Raw genomic sequence first — 26,464 nt, 5'->3', positions numbered from 1 at the left:
GATCTTGGGCTCTGTCTCTAATCTCTACAAGAGAGTGAAAGTATGAGAAGAGACATAGTTTTAACATTGGAAGTTCAGTGTAAGGTATAGATTTAAATTTTGAATTAGGTTCTTGTGAATTTATACGAAACTTAATACACTTTTGTTGTAACGACCCAAAAAATTTTTTTTTTAAAAAATTTATTATTATTAAGAAAATTAATTAAATTAAGAAATTTGAGGATTTTGGGTATTTATATATATATATATATATATAAGTATTTATAAAAGTAAAGTATGGATAAAGGAAAGAAAAAAAAAAAGAAAAGAAAGAAGACTTAGTGGTTAAGTCTATGAACCAAGTAGGAAAAAAAATAAAAAAGCTTAGTGTTTAGCTTTCTCTGGAAGCACCTGGAACAAAACAAAAGCAGGAAGTGCAAAGAAAAAAAAAACTCCTCACGTGCATAACAGTAGGAAAAGAAAGAAAGAGGAAAAAAAAAAAAAAATTCACTTAGCTCACGTTCTCCACTCCTCTTCTTTATACGATTTAGCGGCAGATTCTCACCCAATTGAAAATTCGAAAATACCACTGAATTTCATTCTTCGCCACTGACATATCTACTGAAGTGGATTTGTCGTTGGAGTAACATGGATATATCTCCTGAGGTAAGGTAAATTCTCATTCTTGTCTCAATTTTTCTTAAATTTTAAATCAAATTGGCAATTAAACACCACCACGAGAATCTAGGGGTGATTCTCTACAAATCTAGCGGAGTGGATTTCTCGTGAGATCGTTGTAGAAATAGCCCAAAAACTGGAATAAATGAGTTAGTCAGAAATTAATTGATATTTAATTATTGTAAATTTGGAAAGGTTAAAATAATATTTTATGGGGTTGATTTGATTGAATCAGGGTTCAGGTGAGCGTTGCGGGTATAATTTTGGGAGCCCTGCAGGCGTGGTTCAGGGAATCAGGTAAGGGGAAATAAAATTATATCAGTATTTTATTAAGGTGAACTAGTTATTTACGAGCTTATGAAATTTATTATTTATCTATATGATTTTTAGAACCGTCTGAGTACTAGAAAATGATGATTTTGTTTAAGGTTTATATTTGGGATAATTGCATATGATATTAAATTCATGTGACATGAGAGTAATTTTTCCTAATAAATTAAATATGAATTATTGTGATATTTGGGTTTGCATGTGGGGGTGTTTGGAATGATTATGACATGATGAATGAATTGTTATGTTTGACTCATGTGTAAGAAATGAATTGATCTATTGAATTCCTATGTGGAAATGCATTGATGCGTCTGTGTGAATTAATCGGTGTGGTTATTCATATGCATCTTAATATAACGTTGACATGAAGAGGTTGTTATATTGCCTAGATACAAATCATGATATGACGTTGGCAGATTGAGGAGCTCGTCATATTGTCGTTTATATGGGGTAGGACATTGGCAGGTTGAGGAGCTTGTTCTACTGATGTATTACGGGTAGGTCGTGGGGATTGGATACTGGTGAATAGTGGTGCCTGTGTGGGCCAGTTATATCCTATGTGGATAATGGCGCCTGTGTGGGCCATGTTATGTACCCTGTGTGGGTAGTGGTGCCTGTGTGGGCCACGTTATATTCTATGTGAATAACGACGCATGTGTGGGCCATATTATGTACCCTGTGTGGGTAGTGGTGCCGGTGTGGGCCACGTGTAGATAAGAAGTACGTAGGTGCCTGTGTGAGCCACGTACTGACATGTACACAGTTGTTCTGTGTGGGCCACGTACTAAGGACATTGAAAGATGAAGTATAAGTTGCATGATTCCTGTGTGGATGTGTTGTGCGCATGTGAATTTTATTATAACATAATAATAATGATATAGCATATTGTGAATGCATGTGTGTGCATGTGGCGAGGTAAACATACTATCGGGGGCTTGCCAAGAAAGGCGAGTGCTCAGCTAGGTAGTTTCTTGGTATTAGTGTAAAATGATGCTACTTGTATGGGCGGGTAAACATCCCGATCCTCGAAAATTTTTGCCTTTAAAATAATAAAGATGTGTGTACTAGCGGCGAGATAATACTTCACCTGAGGACTTACTGAGAAAGGTGAATGCTCTGGTAGGTAGTTTTTAGTACCAAAGTAGAGGGAAGCTACTTGTATGAGCGGGTAATCTTTCCTATCCTTGGGGACTTTCGCCTGCATAAAAATCATGTACTTGTGCATATTGGATGTGTGTATGATATTAGATGTCGGAGATGTTATTAATGGTGTATTGTTTTAGTTGTTATTGATAATATGTGAGAAGTAATTTATTTTGATATGTAAATATTAAAACTCATTTATCACACACTGTTATAATTTATTCCACCCTTATTGAGAAGTATCTCACCCTAATGGATTAACAATTTTTCAGATTCTTTTGGAGACCGAATTTAAAGGCCTAGGCTGAGATTTTATTTGGTGGTTTTTTTTTTAGGTATTGTGATATATTGGTATAGATACAGATATATATTTGTATTGCGTTATGTTTAAATGTTGGTTGTGGATACGGATATATGGATGTTGTATTGTTCGTTTTTGGGTTATTATATAGAACTTTGGTATTTATTTGAGATTATTTATTTATGTGCCGCCGTGTGTATGTTAATTATGATATTAGATACAGGTGATTGGAACATGTGGCACCCAGGCCCCACTGGCGGGTTTTTGGGCGTCACATTTGTACTATATTTTGTCCAAATCTGTGCAAATCTAGAACTTAAAATTCAAACTCCCAAATGCAAAAAAGTATTCAACGAAAATCAATATAATTTATTTTACATTTTGTATAAACCTATATAGATTTAGCTTGAAGTGCAAATTACAAACTCCAAAGTAAAAGGTAGTTAAAAGATTTTGAAAAGTGAATCCAAAAGTAATGACTTTTCCATATTTAGGGCAAAAGAATTTTAAAATTAAAATGAAGTTCGGCACATGAATATTTGTTTTTATAATTGCAATAGAAGAATTTAATGGCTTGTAGAAAAAACATATTATTATCGCAAAAGAAATAAAAATAAAAATATTTTGAAAAATTACTTTCAATTTTCGCTTAATATTTATATTTCTACATTAAACAAAACAACATTTTTTTTTAATTGATTATTATATGGAGCATGTTAAGCTGTCAACCGTGACATAATGAAATTAACAGTGTCAAAAAACGGATAGAATTCGTTGGGGTTCAAAGAAAGAAAAACCCAAGCCCCCAAGCGAGAATTCATGTTCATTGGAGCCGGCCGGAGGTGGAGTGGAGGGGTTGTGCTGTTGTAGAAAGGAGCACAAATCGATCGCGCAGATTCTAAGTTAATTCAAAAATTAGCATCGAGAAGCTGACGCACACCCTTGCATTTCGTTAATTCATCCCCAGTAATGAAATGGTTTGTGTCAGAATCTATGTATTAACGTATTAGTTACGCGAAGCATCCAATTCCAGGCGGAAGGTGCTTTCAACTGGCACGCAATCCCCCATAAAGACGCTCCTCGTTCATCACTCTCACAATGCAATCCTCGATTTACTCTCTTCCCGGAACAGCGCCGGCGCCGACGGCCGACGGTGATCGTGCTTCCTCGCTGCTTTGCAACGGAGAAATGAGAGACATGGAGACGAAGCCTTTGCTTTGTAGGGATTCTACTCCGACTTGTGTCGGTGTTAGCCAGCAGAGGAAGCGTAGAATCGCCGGGAAATCGCCCGCACCGGAGCTGCGGTGTCCCGCCCGGCAGAATTCTTTTGGCCGGGAGATCGGGCGTGCGGCGGCAGAGACGTTTTTGGTTACTCGCCTTAGCTTCAAGCTGTTGAGCTATCTTGGGTATTACTCTATCTCTGTCTCTCTTTGTATGTATTTGCTTGTTAATAAAATGGAGGGAATGGAAAGAAAAATAAAAAGGTTTATCCACTTTCTTCATATTTGAAAGGCAATCAGTTGTCTGGTGGTTTTTTATTGTATTGGGCTCGGTAGAGTGAAGGCTTTCATTTTCTCGGGGCTTACGATGTTGAAAATGAGAAAATCTTCGTCTTATTTTATTTTATTTTTGAATTTTTAAAATTTTTTCCCCTGCGAAATCAACAGAATGTTGAGATTTGAATTGAAGGGTACTTGATTGGCGTTTTTTCGTATGTATACGAATTTTGTTAGCTCTGGGAATCTTGCTGCTGACACTTGTGTTGTGCTTAAGTAGTGTCTTTTTGATCCTTTGTGAAGGAAATTTCATAGTCTTGTTTCTATGGAGTTCCGAGTTTCTTGCTATCTGTTTGTTTTGTGAAGTATTCCTTCAGTGCACATAAGTGCCATTGTTGCAGCTATTACAGAGAAGAATTCAAAGAAGTAGAAGTAGATTTGGAATTAGGAAAGCCATTGAGAAAGAGAGAGAGCAGAGATACGTGGGGGCTGGATGTGTGTGTGTGTGTCTGAGAGAAAGAGAGAGAGAGAGGTGGAGGAGAGGAGTTTCCTTGACCATAGAATCTGCTTCTCTTCACTGTATGATTCTCCAAAGCAAGAAAGCCTTAGTCAAAATTCTAATTAACTAAAACTGAGTATAGTTGCTGAGAATTCTACTAATCATGGGTCATGGGACTCAACATTGTTTTCCCCTTAATGACATACTTTTCCTCAAGGATAAAACTAAAAAAGGTGCTGTTTGGTGAAGGATCAGTAATCAATCTGCACATTCAACCTTATACAGCTGTGAAATGTGTAGAAAGTTTTGAAGCTTGTCATATCTTGTTGTAACACCCTCAAGAAAAAAAAAAAGGGCAGCCCGGTGCACAAAACTCCCTCGTATGCAGGGTCCGGGGAAAGGACGGACCACAATGGGTCTGTAGTATGCAGCCTTACCTTGCATTTTTGTAAGAGGCTGTTTCCATGCCTCGAACTCGTGACCTCTAGGTCACATGGCGACAACCTTACCGTTGCACCTAAGCTCCCCTTCTTGTGACATCCTCAAGAGAAGTTATATTTGATGGAAACCTATATGGTCCACAAGGAGAATAGTTTTAGGTGAAACTGAAAACAAGCGGGGATTGGCAGCCGAGAGGAGGAGGAAAAAGGGAGAAAGTATGAGAAGATGAAGATTAGGAAGAACTCCTATTCTCACTTGATCAATTCTATTAGAGTATCATCTCCTTTGTGCCTTTGCTCCAATTTTTGCCCAACTCTAGGATTTTGGACTTCTTTAATTCCTCAAAGTGAGGCAGTATACCATCTATATGGACTAAACAGTTTGAAAATTGACCGCGTCATTGTAGGGAAAAAGATGAATTGCAATTACACACAAAGGTTAGGAAGAAAGGAGTGGAGAGAGAGAGAGAGAGAGAGAGAGAGTGTCAATTGGTTAATAATCAATCCTTGATCTTACAAATTTGATTCTCATCTTTTTATGCAGATTTCTATTGAAAAAAATACTGCAAATCAGCCGGTGATATGGGGGCTTTTACAATGTAAGCGAAGTGAGCCATGAGAGCTTCTGGACAATGGCAGATCAAACTGTGATGTGAGAACCCTTCAAGGCTTCAACTATCCAGATAAACTGGGCTATGAGTCATTAGGCCATGGCACACTAGGCTGCAGCCGCTGCACTATGAGAGCCTTCAAGCTGTCGTGAACAAACTGAGATGTGTGAGCCTTTGGGTCATGCTAAATTAAACTGCACTTAGAGCCTTTGAGCCTGAGGAGATGAACTGAGCCATGAGATTCTTTGGGTTATGGTAGATTCTTAGACCCTCCATGATGCTGCATGTAGCTTCTGTTTCACTAGTCACAAGTCTCTAGGCGATATAATTTGAACCACAGGACTACCATAGAAATATCACCCACCCATAATATGCCGCATCAAATCATGATATGCCATAGCTTTATGGTAATGTTTTGCGCCTTGCTTGAATCCTAATGCTTTCTATTATATCAAAAAATATAACATAGTAGCATGTAGGATTCAAACCCCTAATTTGAAGAGCTGCATGGTAGCTAATGTTATGCAAATATTTATATGTCACTGACTCACTGGGTTTAGCATGCGACAGGTTGCAAAGTGTGCAGAATGTAAAAGTTAATTGAGCCCTAGATGATTGAGATGGGGAATTCCAACCTTGCAGGAACAAAAGCTACCCTACCAGGTTATAGCTGATGGTAGCTGAACACTCTAATCTGAGAACTGTACTCTCTAAGTTGGAAGTGTCTTAGGCACTGGCGGACAAGTTGGAGGTTTTCAGCCTGACAGTTGTAGAAGATACCTTGTATCTTGAGTGGTAGTTCTTGAGAGTCTTAAGTGGGATGGTAAGTATTTTGGGAATGTGATATGAATTTCGGCTTTGTAGCATTGCAAGGGAAGGTTTGTTTTGACACCTCCTGGCTAGACTTAGCTGACTCTGTTAGACTCAGCCAACCTAGATAGGTCCAGTCCAGCCAAGACAGGCTCACAAAAAATTTGTTCAAATTGCATATTTTTCAAGTGCTTTTGGACTTGGTATGTGTGTAGCCCTACTAGGAGGTCCCTGAGGGAGGGATGTCCCTTGGGTGCCTCACTAGTCAATCCCTTTTTTCTCGTAGGGGAATGCACCTCTCTGGGAGAGGGTCCCTAGTTTTGATTCCTTGGGGATTGCTTCACTTTCTAGGGGAGTGTAGATCCTTCCCTCCACAACGAAATGAGATCTCTAAAGAGATACTGCTCAGGGCTTGACCAGAGCCCTACAGGCCCATTCAGACCCACAACTCATACTGCTACTGACTGCTGGCTTTCTGCCCACTAAATCAATCTTAATGAGATCTATCTACAGATTTTTTGTAACATACAGATCAATGAAAAGAGTCATGTAATGCTGCATTGCTATAACAGCATTGTCAGAAATTATTCTACGAAAGAGGCTGTTACTATTGTATGGCTATACATACTTGATCTCCCAAGCAAGTTGGGGAAGAATGAAGAACAATGACAGAGACACCACTTAGCGTCACCTATCAGAATGACAGCATTCACATTTTTTTACCTTTAGGAACTCTGCTACACATTTTCCTGGCAGAATGACAAACCTGCAGCCAAAAGTCACCTTGGCCAGACCCTCAGATTCCTAGGAGATTGTATCCTTGAAAAATGACTTTGTACCAGGAGAATACTCTATTTTAGGTCTCACAGTACAGTTTCCAGATCATCCGGCGATATTAGCCTTCAGTAGCTTCCTACCTAATAGCATTGCTTTCACATTTTTTTTGAATCCATAATGCACATTCTGCTACATTTTAACAATGAGGCACCCATAGATTACAGCTCAGCCAACAACATTAGCATAATAGAACCCAACACTACAATCTAATTCTATCTACGAATTAGTTATGGCTAATGACTAATTCTGCTAATCAAGGTCATAAAACTTCTTATTTTTCAGTATAGAAACTGATCTTAAGGTGTATAATTCAATTTCAGGGGTTGGAGTCCTTTTAAAGGTGACATTGCAGTTGTGGGTTGCCATAGTTTGTTTCTACTGCTGCAGCTGCATTTTGCATCAGGTGGATGAAAGATGAGGATGATGAAGACACAAGCAAATTCCGTGAATGAATAAATTAAGCTACCCATAAGTTTTAAAAAAGTTTTTTTCTACATTCTTAGCACTCTCTCAAGTTCTATCTTCCCTATGCTCTTGTACAGTAGCAACCTGTTACAAATATAGTAGTTTAGAACTCAGGTGAATCTCTCATATAATATATCATTGTGTTAAAAAATGTACACAGACAACTTGTTGGAAATGTAGTAGTCCAACCATCTTACTGAATATATCATGCAAGTAAAGAAAATGAATTTATTGATATCTTTGTGAAACCTTGGTTGTCAGCAGGAAGAAGAATATGAGTAATTTTTATCCTCAATTCGAGAAACTCTGCTTATGTGTGTTCTGTACTTGGTTTCCATGCTGAACCTGGTCACTCTATTCCCTGATTTGCTATTCCAAGACTGGCTGCAAGAAGGTTAGAATTGGTTGACATCAAGCTGATCATAGTGTTAGGATTACATGCCTAACTAAAATCAGAGTAGGCTAGAATCTATCGTACTCTTGACTATCTAACATTTTTTGAGATGAGTATGCTTTGGTCATAGTTCTGTCAATGTAATGCACTCATTTTAGCAACTTAAAAATGATCTTTTTGAGGCTCATGTTGGAGCAGAATTTTTATTCCAGAGACGTTGCAGGAGTCTACCCTTGCATTAAAATTGAGAGGGGGCAAGTGATATTTCCCCTCTCTGCATTAGACTGCTTTGTGCTCATATCACAAGGTGTAGAGTCTGGTTTCCTGGTTTTCATTGCAGAGCCTAAATTTTTGGAAAGGATATTCTTGGTATATTTCAGTTATTTTATTTTACATGTCAATGTGTGTATGCATGTGAGCGCATATGTGCTTGTGCACTCACACCAAATAGAAAGGGTGGGACTGTGCTTTCCAAATTGGCTAAGAAAGTGTTTGAGAATAGACACCTGATTCGTAATACTAATAATGGTGATTTTGTCCATATATGATACACTGAATTGCTGCAGGGGTGCTTAATGAAAATAAATAAATAAAATGGCTGCAAATGGTGGTGAAAAGTCCTTGAATTATTATAAAGGCTGCAGGCCTGTTTGTTTCAAATTTTAATCATGAGAAGCTTATCATTAGCGAATCAGTCTGCTTGTCATCTTTAGGGGTATCTGAAAGCAGTCGTTCTAGACTGAATGGAATATTGTATAATTGTTGTTGTGACTTGTGAGTTTATGGGAATTGTCCCTCTTTAGCTTGTAGCTCTTAGACAATATGTTCCTCTGTCCATGTATCCTGACAGGCTGTAGGGTTGCTGATGCGAACTTCAATCGACACGCGTTAAGACCCAACAATCAATATTGGAATACTTGCCAAATGATGCGAACCTCAACCAACACGCGTTGAAACCCAACAATCAATATTGGATTACGTGCCCAAGAAAGCTAAAATTAAGATTTTTGATAGAAAACCCCGACCCAACGTTTATAAATGAAATGCAAACCGTAGGTATAAGGTAACAAACCTTGACCCAATGATTATAATTAAATCATGAACCGGAGGTATAAAGTAACAAACTTCAACACAGTAATTATGATTAAATCACGAACCAAAGCTATAAAATTTGAACACCACAAGAAAGAAATCCTTGATAAGTTCACAAGTTCTCTGAAGAACCAATAGAAGAAACAAAACCTCACATTTTTATTCAATGTCCCTTTTTGTAGAATGTGGCTACAAGTCTATTTATAAACCCCTCCAATTAAATTTAAATTCAAATTCAAAATCAAAATCAAATTCAAATTTAAATTCAAATAACGTAACCCTAAACACCTGTAACTAATAAACATAAAATAGGCCCACATGCCTATACTTATTGAAATAGAAAGTCTACACTAAACACTAGGCTATGTCGTCCCGCGTTGTAATGGATTGCACCAATCCTTACAATGCTTCCTTGATCTTCTTAGCTCTTGACCTTGTGATTGGCCCATCTGGAACTTGCAATGGATCCTTTAATGGTGCTTGTCGATTCTCATCAGTTGCACAACTAGTGGTGATGCATGGGAGGTAAAGCTTAGGGCATCTTATAGCTTGTCAGGATGCATAGATAGAGGAATATTACTGTGCAACTCTACAACAGTCACGTATTCCGATTGAAAGGGATGTAGGAGTGTGTGGTCATGTATTTACCAGGGAGACTAGAATGGTCATCTAACAATGAAATGGTTTGGGGTTTGAAAATAACCAAATGATTCTTGAATAGCTAGCCTTTCATCTTTTTTTTTTTTTTAAAAAAAAAAAACTGATTATTTTCCAATAAAAAAAATCCAGATTTCTTGTCGTATCCAAAACATCATCATTATTAGGAACACCCTTAGCATATTGGACACATTGTGTTATTTTTAAATTCCTTATTGAGAGATTGGGTGTTTCTAACTAGTTGGTGGCTTGGTGAATGCTATGCAAACTAGCAGCAGAGGCGGTTAGTTATCTTCTTATTTCTTATTCCTTGCTCCAGTCACATGAAATTCTTGGGAAAATTCGGCATAGCTTATGTGGACGATGAATAACTTTGATTGCCTCTTAGTATTATTTGAAAATATTTCATTTTGACCAAATGGATACGGTGGTCTGGATTTTTAAACCTCTATCTTCAATCGTATTTGCAGTGGAATGTTTCCTAATCATTTTTTTTTTCCATTCAGTGTAGGCTACCGTTGGATCGCAAAATGTTTTGCTCTCCTTTTTTATGCAATGCTACTCATGCCTGGCTTTCTTCAAGGTTTGTGTTTTCTGCTTTGATGCATAAACCATCTGATTAGCTGTACATTTTTCTGTTACTTTTAGAGCTATGCGTTTTTATTGTTTTTCCTTTTTTTTATTCCCCCTTTTTTTTTTTTTTGTCTTTGATCAGGATGATATTATTAGTTAATAAAGGGAATAAAAGAGACTGGAGAATATAGTCATCCATGCAGGTGTCACGGGCTGAATATTTCACAACTTTGTGAATGTACCGTGTGGCGCTAGCTAAAGCCCTCTTGTTTAGCTAGCCAACTTAGCATTTACCACAATTCACCAACAAAACACTTTCATTGTCATTCAAACACGTATAAGCGGAAGCAATAAGCAACTTAAGAAGGCAATGACACTTAAGCAGTAAACATTGAAGCAACGTAATTCACTATCGACACCTTTGTTGACAATGTGTGTCTAGCGAGGGAGGAAAGTAGGCTAAACATGTTGACAATAGGTAGTAGGTTTTACAAGTCGATGAACACTCATCCTCCCCTAAAAAGCTTTATATGCTATTCTCATTCTGACACTAGGAAACGTCAATATGATCAAGGAGTCATACTCCCCGTTTTAGCCTAGGAAAAAACTATCTCTGAAAAATAACCTTACACTATTATTTACATGATGGAAACCCATCTCAAACGCACGAGACAAGCAGTTATAGGCAAGCATAATGCCTTGAACAAGCTCGGCTTGTGACTGCAGGCAATGTACACAAAAGAAAAGTGAGGAGTTTAAGGAACTCCTTGTGTAAATCACATAAGATGCTTTTTAAAAAACTCTTTTGTTTCTTCAATACCTGGTTCCATTCTTGATTCTTTTTGTCATGCATAGCCATGATTCGGCCAGTAATTTAGCCTTTTGATAATTTTAACATTGAAGGCTGAAGCATGAATTTTCTTATTGTCATATGGCAAGCTTTTTCAGTACACACTGTATAGCAATCTCATGTTATTGGCTGTAAGGCATGTAAATTCCCCTTGGAGTAAATTCATACTTATTGAAAAGGGCAAAGACAGTAAATGAAATGATGAAATAATGTTGAAGTGTCTCATGATTAGTACTTGTGGGTAATCATCAGTGCTCCATGTGTATGAGATGATTATCATAATTATGATTTTTTGTTTGAGCATCGCTGTTTGAAGGACAGCTACCACATGTTAATTAGTTTTATGATGTCCAGATGATCTATTCAGAAACGATCCAAAATGGCCACATAATTTTGAAGTGATGTTCATGCTTTTGACTAGGCCCTAGGGTCTTTATATTTGTCCCCTGCAGTATCCAATTTTTGTGGATCTTCTCCTCCAAATTAATGTAGTAAGATGCCATTTGATCTAACTAGCTACCATGAATAGTTCTTCACACAGATATTTGTCTGTCCTATCAAAATCTACATGATATCTGGAACGACTAACGCTATCTTCTTACTTTCAGTGTGAACAATTGTAAGGTTCAATCTTTGGAGGGATTTCCCAAAACATATGCTTATCTCGGCCCTGTTGTTATTTCTCTTTAAGAAATTTTTGTTATTACTTACCTCTCCATCAGGCAATACAATATCTAGATAAGTGTGTATTCTTCTAGTCCCACGTTACACTATACAAAATTCCTGAATATTTCCTAGTTCCGCTGGGAATCTCGGAAGATATTTACTAATGTGTTTTCTTGCCTTCTTGAATTGTACAAGAAATTCAGTGTCAAAACTACCATTATAGGATTAAAGTGCCTCATTTAAAATTTCTCATATAATCGTTTCCATCATATATTGCATTACCAGATTACCTTTTTTTTCTTTCTTTTTCATAACTCTGTTAGTCATTAGTTGTGGGTTCATAGAATTGTAGAGGGCAACACAGTGGAATCTTTTGGTTAGCTTTCATCCTTAGATTACTTCCTTTTTCATCCAAGAGGCTCATGCTTCGTTGCTCTTTTCTAATTGCTCCACACCAAACATAACTTGGTGCACTAAATCCAATAATGATATACTCCAACTTCTTAGAGCCAGCAGCACAATTTCCCCTTTCAACTCTTAAAATTCAGAATCTCTCTTAAAGAACTGATCATAGCATGTTATTTAACAGGGATGGACCATGTTTCTGTTAGCCTTCCTATTGCTATTATAGCAACTTGAGTTAATCAGTACTACCCTACTTGTTTTGTCATTAGTTTCATATGCATGACTTGGAGGGGGGCTTCTCTTTCTCAGGATTCACTTATTTAGGAGTCTTAATGAAAGAGGTGTTGGCGAGCTTACTACTCTATTGAGTGTTTTAGATTCTTTTACCATGCTAGGAGTGATTCAAGGGTTCGGCCAAGGGATTCATCTTGTTTTTTTTTTTTTGAAATATTTCTTCCTTCATTTATTATGACTTTCAACCTCGTGCTCTTTTCCTTTGAATAGTGGCATTTGGAAGACTAAGATTCTTTATCATGGCATTCATGTGGATTTTGACTTTTAACAAGATCAATACAAATGAGCTGTTATAGGTAAGGCAACCCTATAAGGCCACTGGCCTAGATATTGGCATGATGTGCCTAGAATCGCCTTCGTTTAGCAAGGACCCCAACTTTGCTCAAGCGAAGGACAACTTGTCCATGCATGTTCTTTCTCATGAGGACACTTTCATTTCCCAATAAGAACTCTTTTAAATACAATTACAACTCACAGATTCAGAGCTGAATTACAATATAATTAAAACCACAACTTGTTGATGAAAACAAATGAAGCATCAGGATCACTCAAAGGAGAGTGAAAACTGAAATTCTGGATGCATAGTTATTCCTGCTTCTAGCTTGGATTAATAGCCTTCAAAACACGCAACTGTTAATGCTCAAATGTCTCTTTAATTCATCAAGGTAACTCACAAGGTCAAAGTTCTTGCCATATCCCACAGTATCTCACCCAATAAGAACAAGATAAGAGAAATAATTATTTTAAGTTCAAATTTCACAATTGAAAATATTAAGAGAAATTTGAATATGATTTCTAAGGAAACATATAAATCTGTGGTATTGCTTATGAATAAGCAAGAATTATAAAATTTAAATCACTGGATACACAGATTATGCATGGTCAAATCACAAGATAAGAAAAATAATAATTTTAAATTCAAATTTCACAATTGAAGATATTAAGAGAAATTTGAATATGATTTCTAAGGAAATATATAAATATATGGGATTGCTTGTAAATAAATAAGAATTATAAAATTTAAATAACTGGATACACAAAGATTATGCATGGTCAAATCTTTCCAAATTTTGATTTATTCTGGCCATTGGGTGTAACAAGTCGATTTTTTTTTTCCTACATATAAAACTCTGATACCGACTGTAATATCTCGGACCCAAAGAGGTACCGACTGACCTGTTCATCACATATATCTAACAATGTAGCGGAATCATATACAATAACCCAAAGACAATACCAGAGTTCTAAGATCGCCATTATTACATGCATATCTCCTCAAAATGATATACAACCCATAACATACCAAAACATAACTATATACATGCATCTCACCAGTACTTACTTCTGAACCAAACACGATCTAGACTCACCTTGAAATCTCTTATGTTTGATTTCTGGTATTCCCTGAAATGTTAAAATATCATTGGGGCGAGTCACCTCTTAGTAAGTGGGAATAAGTTATTATCAGTGTGTGGCAAATGAGATGAGTAAAGTATATATATATATCCATTAGTTTAGCTGTGAAGAAACTACATTTAAAGTGTAACTTCCACCTAAAATTGAAAATATATTTATCTTCTACTCAAACATACTTTAACTTAATAAATAAACTTGTTTTCATAAATCTGCATAAATATATTCTTAGTATAATTTCTTTTCTTTCTTTCCTTGATGGTATTGGTATATTATCATGAATTAACCCCGCATGATCGGGTTGTGCAGCTCGAGGGTTAGACTTAACCATGGCAGGCCTACCAGGTTAAGTCAAACATAACATAACTACGCATGATTGCCCACCCAATCTGGTCCGCCATCCTACTTGCCGTAACACTTCTCGGGTCGGCACATAGTGGGTATCCTACTCGTCACAACACTTCGGGGCTAATTGATCTCCGACCAAACACTTTCTGAATAGTGTGGTTGCACTGTTGGCTAAACATCCAACCTGGTCCGCCCATCCTACTCGTCGCAACACTTTTTGGGTCGGCACACAGGGGGTTACACTGTCTGATCTGGTTAGCTAGCTATGGTACCGTGCTCTGAATCTGAATTATACTAGTCCATCGGGGTTTTGATAACATATAGTACTGTTTATAACTAATAAATCTATATCTTGATCTCATTTTTATAATTCTATATAAAATCTATCTTATCATATTTCTGTACTCGGCATAAAGTCAGCTGAACTGTTATAATATATATATGTCTGAAACTGTTATATCATATATGTATCATATAGTACACTTTATATAATATAACTGTAAGATGACTCATTTCATATTTCTGTGTTGGATTTATCATATCAAATTTCTAAATAAACTGTTATATATATATATATATCTGATCACGACACTAGACCAACTGAGCTGTCACGGCACTAGGCCAGCTGAATTATCACGGCACTAGGCCGGTTGAAATATCATGACACTGGGTCGACTGAGCTATCACGGCACTGGGTTGGCTGAACTGTAATAATATATTGTATTATATCATATATTCTGTGAAGTCTGTGTCATTCTGAAAATCATTATCAAACTGCATTTGTTCTGTATAATCATAAAATACTCTGGTCTGTTTATACATACTGTAAAATAATCGTACTCATGCCACACGAGTGAGTGTTACCCTATAATATACTAATTGTCTGGGGAAAACATATTTTACTGAAAATAATATTAAATCTGTTTCTATGGTTTACTCAGTTTAAACAACAGATTTTTCAAAAACATACATTAATTCATAAGTATACCTCCCCATAAACCTGAATATCTAGTAAAATCGTATAAATAATTTCTGTAATCAAATACTGCATTTTAACCAATAAATTTTCTAAAATGACTGATATAATTTATTCTCCTTACCTACTTACTAAGAGTCTGGTTAAAAGCCCTTAATCCACGCCCCGGCATTCGGAACTCCATACCCTGAAATCGCATTAACCCCAGTTCAATCGACTCAATTCCAGAATATTTATCATTTAATACATTCCCTAGACCCACATACTCCAAATAACCAATTAAACCCTAAAATAGCATACTTACCCTGATTTTGAAGTGGTGCCCAGGAACCCAAAATCAACAATTTGCTCCGATTAACTTGTAGAGAATCATCCTCAGATTCTCGTGGTGGTTCCTGATCGTTGAATCAGGCTAAAACGGAGCTGAAATCGAAGAGAGAGAGAGAGTGAGGGAGAGAATGAATTCCGCTGAAAAAAATGATTCTAGCCTATATATAGACTGTTGGCCATGTGTACTCGTCGACGAGTACATAAGATTTGTCAACGAGTCAATGAAGAACACTTGTCGACGAGAGAAGCGGGTTCGTCGACGATCCTTAAATACTTTGAAATTCCCTGGCTCTCGGGATCTCCTCGCCAATGAGTCCTTGCTGCTTTGCCCTGCAAATTTTCTTCCTTTCTTCTTTTCTTTCCCTTTTCTTTTCTTTTCTTTTTCCTTTTTCCTTGTTTTCTCATAAATTAAATTTTCCGGGTCTCTACATTGGGAATTGAAAGGATTTTGAACTTATTCAGGAAATTATGAACTGCTCCACTTTCCATCCAATGAGAGGGGATTGCACGTGATGGCTGTGAAAGAGTGGCCAAATTGAAATTTGAACCTATTCATAAATTAATGAACTTGACCAAGTCAAATAAGCAGGTTTTTTTAGCTCATGTAAATATGATGGAATATTCCCAATATGCTAAAGCAATTTCAGCCTTTTATCACTCTTTTTGAATGTTAGCATGTCAATGAGAAACATATTTATTGTTAGGTATGCAAATCAGTCATATTTGAGTATAAATAAACTATAGAATCATCAAAGAGGAAAAAGTTTCATGTGCTTGACTTTCTCTTGTTTTGCCCTCAACTGGTGCTCTTTTACCTTTTATGAGGATTTTTAGTACATGATTGCTTGTTGCATTTACATTTCAAGTTAGTCTCTAGAAGCTATTGCTACTGCATTATAGCTCTTGAAATGATCCTGATCACATTGACATTTATAGTTCATGCTCTGAAACATTGTGCCGTAATAATTCAGTTGTCAGTTTGTTCTTCATTGCTACCCTAATAAATTATTTTCAAGGCTGTGACTTTGTACCCTCAATTGTTTTTCTCTCCCCTTTATCCTTCCTTCCACAGCTCTTTTGTTCTCAAAGCTAGAACCTTTCATTTTGTGATTTGAATGACATTCCATAATCTTCTATTTCAAGATACTTGTTATCTCATTTGGCTATTGACCATTAGAGAATGGATATGTTTCCATAATCTTCGTTTGATGGCTTGAGCTATGTTGTTGGGAGTGATACTCCAAAATCCAGTGAAGCATTCTTATCTCCGCAGTTCTGAACGCAAAGTCTCTGGAATCTATGCAACTAATTGTTGAATGTTTAGGTCTCATTTCTACTTTGGAACTACTGCACTATGTCATTCTCTACTATTTTTTCCCGTCTCCCTTGTTTGTGTTAGGATCAAAGTCTGTGTGCATAAAGCCATGTTAACAAATTGTCCTTTTTTGGATAGTGTCCTTCAATATTTTTAATGAAGTTAGAGTATATGGTATTCAAAGGTTGGGATTCCAAACACCATAGAAAAATATGAGCAACTGTTTATTGATGGGCTAAACTTACTCATCTTGGACAATTGGACCACAATGCATGCAACTGTTTATTGATTGCTTGGTGATTCTCGTTGTTTCTAAAACTTAGACTTGGTATGTCTCTGGGTTGAGTTTGTACAAGTCAGCCTTGCTGCAGAATTTTTCTACTTTAAATGGAGCATGACCTGTCTTAATCTCCTACAGTTGCATATTATTATTACTTCTCAAGTGAAGTCTGCCGGAGTATTATTTATGGAGATCAACCAAGGAACAGGTATGCGTTTTTGAGATTTAGGGTGATGGTTTATTTCTATTATTTAAATGTATCTTCTCCTGGCCTATATGGTATGCAACATGCTATATATCACTAATGAAACTATCTTTCCACAGGTTGGATTTGCATTTACCAAAAAATTGCGAGAAACCAAAGCCTGTTGTAGTATTTGTAACTGGGGGAGCCTGGATCATTGGGTGAGTAATTAAGTAGTGCTTCCTTCATGATTAATGAAACTTGCAGTGCTACAATTATTTCATGTCATCTTATATATATTCTAACAAAAGATGGCAAGTCTCTGCACCCAGCTGCATCTTTATTGTGGTGGTATTATTACCCAACTGGAACGATCCTTAGTGGGAACTTCTGTTCTGTAATGTGACATGTTTGTGCTACTACAATAAAATTGATATATATTGGTTCTGTTTTAGTTAATGTCTTAAATTTCCATGAAATTGTTGAAAATTTTGTTGAAATTCAAATCATCTGAAATTGATTAAAATCTCAAAATTTTAGCAAAACTTGTTGAAATTTTAATTGTAGAATGAAATTTTCTTGGAATCAAAATGTGAAATTTAATTGCAAAATGAAATTTCTCTCTTATTTTTTTTTATTTTATTTTTTTATTGAAGTCAGATTATTATAAGGGCTTTTGAAATTAAATGAAAAATTAAACTTAGACATTGCAACTGTGAAGGCCTCAACCTAATAGCTTAAGCTTTTCGGTATAGTGGTAATCTAACATGGTATCAAAGCCATGGTTTCCAGGAGGTCCTGGGTTCTAGTCTTGTAGCCTGCACTTATTGTTTGTTACAATCATCTTGTTCTCAGTAATGGGTGTTATTTATTGTTGTAAAGTTAGAGATGGAGGAGAGAAGAAGAAAAGAAGGTGAGAGTAAGAGAAAGGAGGAGGCGACAATGTCCTGGAGAGTTACCTACAGCTACAGCTGTAGGTCTGCATTCTTATATATTAATAATAAAATTCTTAAGGACAAAAATACCCCCACTCACACAACCAAATTGCTGAAATAACATATTATCTTCTAACACTCCCCCTCAAACTGGAGGTGTATAAATATCACCCAACCCAAGCTTGTTACAACCATTAGACAAGGCAGGTTTAAATAAAGGCTTTGGGAAAATATTGCCTACTTGATCCACAAATTTCCACAAAAGGGAGTCCTTGTGACCTTCTTCATTACAACATCCTTCACAAAACGATGATCAACTTTAAAGTGCTTTGTCTTCTCATGGAATATTGGATTGTAGCGATATAACATTACAACTAGCAGCTTGATTATCACAAAACATATCCATTGGCTTCGTTACCAAAAAACCCATCTTTTACATCGGAGATTTTAGCACATAAGCTCACTCACAGTACGAGCCATAGCTTGATATCTGCTTCAGCATTAGATCTTGCTATAGTTGTTTGTTTCTTGCTATTTGCTAGTTAACAAGATTACCTCCCACAAATGTACAATATCCAGTAGTAATATTTTGATTATTAACAGAGCGACCCCAATCTGCATCAAAGTATCCCCTGATCTCACTATTTTTGTTACATTTATATGTCAAACCTTTGCCAAGAGAGCCTTTGAGATATCGCAAAAACCTACTAATAGCATCCCCATGTGATTGTTTAGGATTTTTCATAAACTGACTCACCACCCCTACTGCAAAAGATATGTTAGGTCTAGTGATAATCAAGTGAATCAACTTACCAACCAATTGGCTATATCGACGCTTGTCCTCAAAGTCTGGTCCAACATCCCTAGACAGCTTCATGTTAGGATCCATAGGAGTATTAGTTGGTTTAGCTCCCAACAGAGCAGTATCACTTAGCAAGTCCAAGTTATATTTTTTCTAGGATAGACTCAACCCTTTTCATACACCGTACAATCTTAATAAAGTAACAGAGAGTATCTTAGTCCTTGATTTGAAATTTAGCTTGAAGCCATTGCTTAACATATGCAATACCGCTTTGGTCATTGCCAATGATGATGATATCATCAGCATAAATTATTTGAAGTATTACACTTGCCTCTGTTTTGCTGACGAACACCAAGTGATCGTAATAACACTAGATGAAGCCAAATGTTGAGACCACCACACTAATTTTGTCAAAAGAAGCTTGAGGAGAATGCTAAAGACCATAAATGGCTACGGGTGTAATTGGTTTAGTTCGGTCAGTTTTTGGGCAGATTCAACACCTACACCGATTCTATCACTTTGAAATTTCTGTGGACCAAACCAAATTGAAGGGAAAGTGCATAAAAATCGAGTTGAACTGAATATTCTTAGTATGGCTAGGTTTTGCTAATCAGTTTGGACCTCTTTGTGACTCATGAGTGTATTTTGTGTTTCAACTTTCAAGATTAGAATTTGAAACCCTAGATCTCACTAGAGAGAAGACAGAAGGCATGATGGACAGATGTTGCGTGCAGAGGACAGAGTAGGCAATTCACAGGGAGAGAGAGAGAGTTAGAATTTAGAAAAGAGATTCAAGAGAGAGAGAGAGATTGGGTGAGAGGAGAGGAGATGCTGAGAGGGAGAAAGGACAAGAAAGCATGACTGCACAATTGGACGAAGGAGAAGTTGAGGAGGAGGTGACTTAGGCAATTAGGCAAGGCTGCGAGGAGGGCTAGATTGGAGACAGAGATGAGTGACGATGGAGACTCGGAGAGCTCAAAAAACTGAAGAGATGAGGAGGTGAGAGGCGTTGGCTGGAGGTTGAGTGCAGTGTTGAAGGGCGAAGGGCTAAGAGTTGAAGTCGAAGTGTCGAACAGAACATTGAAGAGAAGAGTGAAGAAAAGAGAGAGAGAGTCAAGAGGGTAGAGATGAAAGTGGGTTAGGGTTTTTTCTGTTTTATATTTGTAACTTTTTCCTTTTTTTTTTAAGTTAATTGTAAATAAGTTAAATAACTAAATATAAAATATTTTCATATATATATATATATGTATATATACTTGGGTTTTTTCGGTTCGATTCAATCATTTTTTTAAACATTCAAACTAGAATCAAACCAACAGTCTTGGTTCTCTAGTTCCCTGAACCGAACCAAATTGGTTCGCCAACAAAAATGACTAGTTTTGGTTTGGTTCAGTTCCTTGCGGTTGGTTTCGTCGGCTTTGATCGGTTTTGTTACACTCCTATAAATGGCCTTATGCAACCTACATACTTTCCCATCCTCCCCTTGAGCACTATACCCAAGAGGTTGCTCCATTTATACCTTTTCCTGCAAATCTCCATATAAAAAGGCATATTCTTTACATCCAATTGGTATAAGGGCCAATCAAAATTAACTGTCAATGAGATCAACACATCAGTAGAGTTTAATTGAGCAAGAAGAGAGTTCTCAAAATAATCAATACCATATGTTTGGGTGTACCCCTCAACACCCAATTGAGCTTCAAGCCGTTCAATAGAGCCGTTAGGAAGATATATAAGAGTGTAGACCTAACAGCACCTACTCAACTCCTTACTAGGAGGAAGATCTACCAAGTCCCATGTCCCTCCAGTGGTTAAAGCATCCATTGCATGCTTCCATCAAGGGTTGGCAAGAGCTTCAACATGCAAGGAAGGAATAGAAACAGAGGAAATAGATAGGGCAAAAGGATACATAGGACTAGGAAGGTGAAGAACTGAAACATAATGAGCAATAGGATATGTAACTAAGGACTATGCACATGTTCGAGTACCTATCTAATGAGCAATGGACAAATCCAAGTCACACATGGATGGGTCTCCCGAATCATATGTGGAAATAGTGATGGGCTGAAGAGGTGGCTGCATGGTGGAAGTGATGTTTGTGCTTGCTTTCCGTCATTTATAAATCCTTAATTTTTTTATCTTTGTCTGTATTTGATGAATTTGGATGAAGAATTGAAGATTTTTGGAGAAGGATAACATAAGGAATCGAAGGATCAACACATGATGGGGAATCAAAAATCATTGATGGACTCAAAATAGATTCATCCAAGGAGGACCCTACACTAGAGAAATAAGGTGTCCCTTCCAAAAGTGACATCTGCACTAACACATTTCCTGTGTGTGTGGGGATCATGACATTTATAACTATTAGTATACCACTTTAACTAAAAGCATAATATAATAGGTTGTGGGCCAACAATGTATATCAAGCTTTAACATTCCCTCATATGTGTATCCCGACAGTATGTGGAGAGTTAAGCACACAATAAATAACACCCATTACAAGGAATAAATAAATTTTGAACCCTATACAGGGCAAGGTGACTAGAACCAAGTACCTTCTAGTGACTAGCTCTGTCGCCTGGCAAAACGGGCGGGCGGGCCGGGTTTGGGCGGGTCACTAATGGGGCGGGTCATAAACGGGTCAATGTTAAATGGATCACACACATGTCAACCCTAACCCGCCCATTTAATAAACGGGCGGGTAACGGGTCACCCGTTTAAAAATATATATATTTTATTTTAAAATTTTTAAAATTTTCATATAAAATGACATTTTTTTTATAAAAAAACTGCATTTTATTTATTAATTTCTAAATGAAAAGAACATAAAATGTAAAAAATAATACATCCCTTTAATGAATACAATTTTTTTAAAAATGTAAAATTAAAAAAATAATACATGCATGATACATGCATAAAATATTTATATATAAATCTAAATTTAAATGAGTCCCGTAATATTTACATATAGAGCTAAATGTAAAATATTTAATAAGTTCATTCATCATTCATATTTTTTTAATTCATGCATTATGCATAACACATGAATCAAATATTCAAGTTCCACAATCAAAACATAATCTTAAAAAATATAACAGTTAAATATTTAGAAACAAAACCAAATTTAAATGAGTTCCATAAAAATTCACAAGATTACAATTTTCAAAAGATAATAAAAAAACTTAATTAGCCATGATTGTTTGTCGAAGCTTCTCCCAAATCATTAATCAAAAGATTTTCAAATTTGACTTCTAATTGTTCAGCTTCTTCTCTTTCTTCACTTGGATCCACTGCAATGACAAAATAAATAGATAACAAATAAGAAATAATAACAATTGGCAAAGGATATGAAAGTAAATTAAATGTAAGTATTGAAATTATTGAAATAATATTGGAAGAACTCAAAAAATAAAAAAAATGCATACTTGCGTAACCAAACAACCAATTTCGAGTTGTTATCAATGCTCCTGCATTTTCCGGCAAAAGTGATCTTCGATATTTGTTAAGAACCTGGGCTCCAATGCTGAATGCAGATTCTGATGCAACGCTTGTGATAGGAATAGTAAGTACATCACGCGCCATAAGAGATAAATCAGGATATCGAAATCGATTGTCTTTCCAATACCGCAATATATCCATTTCAGCATGTTCCACACGATTTAGCCTAGGCTCTTCCAAATATAAATCTAATTGAGATTTTTCTGTAGTAGCACAATATTGGCTTTCATAAAATTCAAATTCCTGTCATATGTTAGAAAGAAAAACAAACAATATAAATATAACAGCTAAAAGTAATATATAAAATAAGAAATGAAAAATTAGAAAATATAAATGAAGTTACCGAAAGCTCATCTCTAATGAGATTGTCACTACCACCAGTACCCCCAGTAGATTCCAAAGAATTTTTTGATTTGTTTGCATAATCTTGGAATAGAGGGTACAACTTTTGACGAAGGAGATTTAACTTTTGCCGAGAAGTGGATGAATCAATCTTTGAGTAACAAAACTCGACAAATTGAAGCTTGTAACGAGGATCAAGAACAATTGCAAATGCCAAAACAACACTATAACACTTCCAATATTTATTGAACTTCTCTTTCATTTTTGCAGCCATACCATTAACAATGCAGTCCGGATTTTCCATTGTTTCAAGTAAATGCAATTGAATTTTCCATATATTTGAAAAATACAAATTAGATGTAGGATAATCCGAACCCGAGAAGAGTTTTGTCATGTCGTAAAATGGCTTCAAGAAATTGCAAATGACCTCAGCTCTATTCCACTCTTCATTTGACGGACAATACTTATAATTTGCATCAAGTAAAGCATAATGAATTAAAGCCCGTCGATATATGAGTGCACTTTCTATCATCATGAAAGTTGAATTCCACCTAGTTGGTACATCCAAGCGCAAACTGATTGAAGCAAGTATACCAACTCGTTTAATGCACTCTTCAAACTTAAGTTTTCTTCCTTCTGAACCCTTAATGTACTTGACACTTTCTCTAATGTTATACACAACACGTTCAATCACTTTTAAACCTTCTTGAACAATAAGATTCAAAATATGAGCACAACACCTTACATGAAAATATTCACCGCCACTTACTAAAGGTGCTTGCAAAGACAATTGACTTGAAAGAATATCTTGCATACTATCATTAGCAGTTGCATTATCCAATGTGATGGAAAATATCTTCCTATCAATACCCCATTCCTTCAATACACTAAATGTTTTTTCTGACAAAGCAACTCCTGAATGTGGGGGTGGCATGTGAGAAAAGTTAATAATCTTACTATGCAATATCCAATTTTCATCCACAAAATGAACTGTAATGCATAAATATCCTTCAGTTGTAGGAGAAGACCAACAATCAGAAGACAAACACACTCTACCAAAAGCACTCTGTAGTGTAAGTTTAAGTTTCTCCTTCTCCCTTTTATGTATTTTCAATACATCAGCTTTAGCAGTGTTCCTAGCAATTGGTTTAACATCAGGATTAAGATATTTATGCACATCTCGATTTCCTTCATGCTCAACCCATGAAAAAGGATAACAATGTTTTATTACAGCAATTGCCATCTTCTCACGATAAACATCTTGCTCAATTTTTTTCGCATGAAGTTTGGTTCCGTAATCCATGTGCATCTGCTTCACATCATAGTTATCACGTAATGGATAATTATTAATGTGGCGTCTCAAATTTGCCGTCCCATGGGTTGAAGCATTAGCAACATATTCAGCCCCACATTTTTTACATTTTGCCATCTGTTTTCCATCAACATAGGTAACAAATAGAATTCATCCCAAGCAACTGATGTCTTTCTACGTTGTCTCTTTTTGTTAGTGCCATCATTGATAGAAGAACTGTTCTTTTCAGATTTATCTGAAGATGGAGTAATATTACACTCATCATCAAAATCCAAGTTTATGGTATCCATTATTTGCAATTTGTATTATCCCTAACAAAGAATAATTTGTTGGATACGCTGGGTGTCTTGGGCTTTCGCACCAGACTAATTCCCTAACAAAGAAAAATAGTTAAGACTCCGAAAAATAATAAAATAAACAAAATAATGAAATATTTAAACAATAAACACAAATCTGTTATTGGGTGTGTGTGTGTGTGACAACAAATTATTTTTTTATTTTCTGTAGGGGAAACACAAAAAGCATTATTATAAAAATTTCTTTTATTATTACTTGATTTTCATTCTACTTAGCTTTTGAACATGGTAGGATCCTTCTTGTTTTCTTAATTTATTTTATTTATCTACTATTTATTTATGTACTATTTATTCATCACAAATCTATTTATTCATCACAAATCCATCATGGCATCATCCATGAAACCCAACAGCCAACAAGCCAATAAATCAGTAACAGTAAGTAAGGCAGTAACAGTCTAACAAATACAGTCATACAGAGACCCTAAAAAATAAAAAAATCTTGACTCACGTCTGCAACTCACCTCTAGAGTTGATACAGTAACTGACAGTCTCTGTGGTCACTGGTCCGTGGAGCCTGGAGGAGACCTGGAGGCGACGACTCGAGCAACTCACAGCACCGGCAGGTCCGGCAAGTAGCAGCACACCAGAGGAGAGGAGAGGAGACTCAGGAGAGGACAGGTCGGGGCCGTCCGGCACGTTGCAGCGCACCAGATCCAGAGGAGAGGAGAGGAGAGAATGAGATTTGAGAGTGTGAGAGTTGAGAGTTGAGAGGTCAGAGATGAGGACTGAGGAGACTTAGGAGAGGCCGAGAGGGTGAGAGCTTGAGAGTGGAGACTCGAGAGCCGTGGCGTGGGTTAGAGGCTTAGAGCCTTTAGCGTTTTTTCGTGTTGATTGAGACTCTTGAGTCTTGCCAGGCCTACTGTCTACTGAGTCTGAGTACTGAGAAGTGAGAATTGCTGAAGCCTGAAGCGTGATTCCGTGAAGCCTGAAGGGCGGCCGAAGGCATGTGTCGTGTGCGTGAAGTCATGACTGCAGTGCAGCGTGCAGGCTGTAGCGTGAGTCTCTGAAGTGAAGGCTGAAGGCAAGCTGGGCTGGCGCTGGAAATAAGCCATTAAGGATTCAAAATAACGGGTCACCCGCCGGGTGACCCGCCCAAACCCGGATAACCCGTTTATAAACAGGTTAACCCGTGACCCGCCCAAATATTAAACGGGTTAACTTCTTCAAATCCGAACCCGTTTTAAACGGGCAGATCCAGGTGACCCGATGGGTCATTACCCGTTTTGCCAGGCCTAAGCTCTGATGTCATTTTAGAATACCACTTTACCTTAAATATTAAGCTATTAGTAGGCTTGGCAAAACGGGTCCAGACCCGACGGGTCACTTGCGACCCGCCCAATTAAAACGGGTCCGGATTTATGAAAGTCAACTCCGTTTATAAACGGGTCAACCCGTGACCCGCCCATTTATAAACGGGTCAACTCGGGTTCGGGTCGAGTCACCCGGCGGGTGACCCGTTCACTTGCCTCCTATTCAATAAAAATATAAAACCCTAAATGGAGAAATGGAGAAACCCTAAATCCTATTCGCAACTGCCTCCTCCAATCTTCCTGTTCGGCAACGGCAGCCTCTTCCAATCCTCCTGTTCGGATGCTCCGCTAGGTCTTCCATGGCGGCCCCCGAGCTCCTACTGTTCTCAATCTTCCTTGCCCTAGTCCTGCTCCTTCCTCTTCTTCTCCTCCTCCTTCAAGCTTCAACCGAGAGATGAGAGACAATAGTTTTGACCAGAGAACCCGCCACCGCCCGATGAACGACTTGACAGAAAGGGAGGCGAGGAGGAGGAGAGAGATAAGGTGGTTGATGAGCTCAAGTGCTTTCGGCGGTGCATCGGCGGCAGGGGGATGCAT

The 26,464-nt window shown here is 37.0% G+C and overlaps 1 protein-coding gene across 1 annotated transcript in view; it reads left to right on the top strand.

The window, feature by feature from the left end:
* The first annotated feature begins 3,163 nt into the window (after window positions 1–3,163).
* The window catches only part of LOC131165372 (isoprenylcysteine alpha-carbonyl methylesterase ICME-like), a 56,812-nt gene continuing 33,511 nt past the window's right edge, over window positions 3,164–26,464 (top strand). The window contains exons 1-4 of the mRNA XM_058123105.1: window positions 3,164–3,837; window positions 10,239–10,315; window positions 17,321–17,390; window positions 17,507–17,587. Of these exons, the coding sequence (XP_057979088.1) occupies window positions 3,530–3,837; window positions 10,239–10,315; window positions 17,321–17,390; window positions 17,507–17,587 (536 nt within the window). The 5' untranslated portion in view covers window positions 3,164–3,529. The remainder of the gene's footprint in view (window positions 3,838–10,238; window positions 10,316–17,320; window positions 17,391–17,506; window positions 17,588–26,464) is intronic.

The sequence above is a fragment of the Malania oleifera genome, chromosome 1 (assembly GCF_029873635.1).
Source record: "Malania oleifera isolate guangnan ecotype guangnan chromosome 1, ASM2987363v1, whole genome shotgun sequence".
Classification (NCBI taxonomy): domain Eukaryota; kingdom Viridiplantae; phylum Streptophyta; class Magnoliopsida; order Santalales; family Ximeniaceae; genus Malania; species Malania oleifera.
The sequence above is the reverse complement of the archived record's forward strand: the minus strand, read 5'-3'. Positions and strand labels throughout refer to the sequence as shown.